The following is a 2,752-nucleotide window of genomic DNA, read 5'->3' as shown; positions in this document are numbered from 1 at the left end:
GGTCTGTCTTGTAGTGAGGGGCCCAAAACTGAACACAGCACTCGAGGTGCGGCCTCCCCAGTGCTGAGTACAGGGGGACGATCACTGCCCTGGTCCTGCGGACCACACCATGGCTGATACAAGCCAGGATGCTCTTGGCCTTCTTGGCTGCCTGGGCATACTGCTGGCTCATGTTCATCGGACTGTCAACCGACACCCCTAGGTCTTTTTCCACTTGACCACTTTCTAACCACTCTTCCCCAGGCTGTAACGCTGCATGGGGTTGTTGTGGCCGAAGTGCAGGACCCGGCACTTGGTCTTGTTGAACCTCATGCCGTTGGTCTCAGCCCATCGATCCAGCCTGTCCAGGTCCCTCTGTAGGGCCTTCCTACCCTCCAGCAGATCAACACTCCCGCCGAACTTGGTGTCATCTGCAAATTTACTGAGGGTGCCCTCAATCCCCATGTCCAGATCATCTATAAAGACGTTGAACAGCACCTGCCCCAAAATTGAGCCCTGAGCAACACCACTGGTGACTGGCTGCCACTTCTTGGGGGTGTAAGGCTTGACCCCAGACCAAAGCCTCCTCCCTGCTCCTACCAGGACCTGGGGACACAGCCCCACGGTGCTAGTGGCCATGGGGGCATCCCTGCTCCCCTGCTGTGGTCAGTGCCTGCAGGAGTGGAGCAGATGTCCCCAGTCGGCTGTGGGATGTGGGGAGCCTGGCCCGTCCTCTTAAACATCATGTCTTGCCCCTTAGTGCTGCTCTGCTCGCTGAGGTGACTCCAGCTGTAACGACGATGATGTTCTGGTACTTCAGCTTCCTGTTGCTGAATGTTACTCGCTGTGAACAGTTAAATAGATTTGAGTGAGTCACTTCAACAGACGCCATGGATGTGAAAATAATTGTCTGGGAAGCCTGTGCCTGCCAGGTCGCCAAGTAATCCTCACACGTCCTGTGACTCAAAGCCAGCCAGAAGGAGTGTTTTCTCCCTGCTGCTCAGTTGGAATTATTTTGAGGGAAGGCAGCCTAGCTCCCTGTCCCGTGTCCCCTCCATCTGTCCGCATGATACTGTCCCCTTCCTGAGTGGCCAGCATGGGGGGGATGTTCACCCCTGCGCACCACTTGCCCCGTGCGTCCTCAGTGATAGCATCACCGTGGCGTATCCCTCAGCCTAAACTGACAGGGAGAAGGGAAAGTGCATAGCAGTGAGTTATGTGGACTTGTTTCATAGGATCGAAGGTGGATATGGGTGGGCAGAGACCTTGGAGGTCCCTGGTCCAGTACCCTCCAGCAGGTCCATTAGATCAGGTTGCTCAGGCCTTCATCCAGCCACATGCTGAATATCCTTAAGGATGGGTGTCCCAGAGCCTCTCTGGATCCAGTGTTTTACCACCTTCATGATGACAACTTTTTTTCCTAATAGCTAATTTGAATTTTGCTTGTCCCAGCTTGGTCCATCACTGCTTGTCTTGTCCCTGAGCACCTCCAAGCTTCAACAAGAAGCTGAAGGTCACCTCTAAGGACCAGCAGGAAGTCTGGCTCCAGCTTCTCTCCACTGGGTAGTCGTAAGCAGCAGGAGGAACCCCCTTTGCCTTCCCCCCCATGTTCGTGGCAGCCTGTTGTCCCCTGGCACTCCTGGGTCTTTATTTGCTTCCCCGTCAGCAGACCCCAGCCTGTCCGGGTGCAGGGAGTTACTCAACCCAGTCTGGTTTGTTTCTTTATTAAACACAAGGTCTTTCAAGAATGGGGGAAAAAAAAGAATTAGTCACTTAAATGAGAACTCAAACTGGAAATGTCATCTTCCTTTCCCTGCCTTTGTGTGTATTCTCTAGCAAATACATAACGGTACCACTTCCCCTGGTGAGGCTGCTGTGTTGGCTTGCTTAGAAATACCTGGAGCCTGGGTGAAGGTATTCACGGATGTGTTCATTTTCTCCTTTTCACAATAGTGCTGAAGCTCTTAGCTCTGAATCAGAAATGTGTGCAACCGTCGATAGGATGTGACCTTCCCCCAGCACATTCCCATCATCATGATTTTCTAATTATGCCTGTGACTGGCAGCTGGGAGCATACAGCATCAGAGCTACCACAGCCATTGAAATGACTCAGTTAATGTGCCTAGAGTCTATTAAACAAAGTTTTATTTAATTAAGTCTTGGTGTCATCAAAATCAAGAGGGAGCAGTAGGGTAGAAGCATTTCCGAGAAATCATATTTGAATGGCAGGTGGTTTGTACTTTCTTTAGTATCTGGATCTTGAGATACTGCAACATGCTGGTCTCGCTGCTGAGTTTTGGGGTTGGCTGGTCCCATGGTTGGGGCACGGTTATGTCCCTGACAAGCTAGCTGGGCTGCCACAAGCCCGTGAGTAAGCACAGGGCATTTTGTACCATCCAGCCTTTTTGTAGGTGCACAGCATGAAGGGCTGTGCAGGCAGAGCATGGTTGGGTACCTCCATGCTGGGCACGGGTGCTGTGCCCCTCACTCCAGCCCTGCTCCTGTGTTCGGGTGGGTCCGGCAGTTTCTGAAGCACAGGGTGGCAAGGGGCACACTTGCACGGCTCAGCTGCTTCCAGGGACACTCTGGTTTCTGGGAGAGGAACCTGGCTGAGATCACAGACTCACGGAGTGGTTTGGGTTGGAGGGGACATTCAAAGATCACCCAGTCCAACCCCCTGCCAGGGACAGGGACACCTTCCACCAGACCAGGTTGCTCCAAGCCCCATCCAACCTGGCCTTGAGCACTTCCAAGGATGGGGCAGCCACCGCTT

The 2,752-nt window shown here is 53.1% G+C and overlaps 1 protein-coding gene across 1 annotated transcript in view; it reads left to right on the top strand.

Annotated features, from left to right (window-relative positions):
* STX1A (syntaxin 1A (brain)) overlaps positions 1 to 2,752 on the top strand; it is a 34,134-nt gene that overhangs the window by 353 nt on the left and 31,029 nt on the right. The window contains exon 2 of the mRNA XM_009709819.1: positions 740 to 847. Coding sequence (XP_009708121.1) covers positions 740 to 847 — 108 coding nt within the window. The remainder of the gene's footprint in view (positions 1 to 739; positions 848 to 2,752) is intronic.

This window comes from Cariama cristata, unplaced genomic scaffold (genome assembly GCF_000690535.1).
Source record: "Cariama cristata isolate BGI_N322 unplaced genomic scaffold, ASM69053v1 scaffold9601, whole genome shotgun sequence".
Lineage (NCBI taxonomy): Eukaryota > Metazoa > Chordata > Aves > Cariamiformes > Cariamidae > Cariama > Cariama cristata.
The sequence above is the reverse complement of the archived record's forward strand: the minus strand, read 5'-3'. Positions and strand labels throughout refer to the sequence as shown.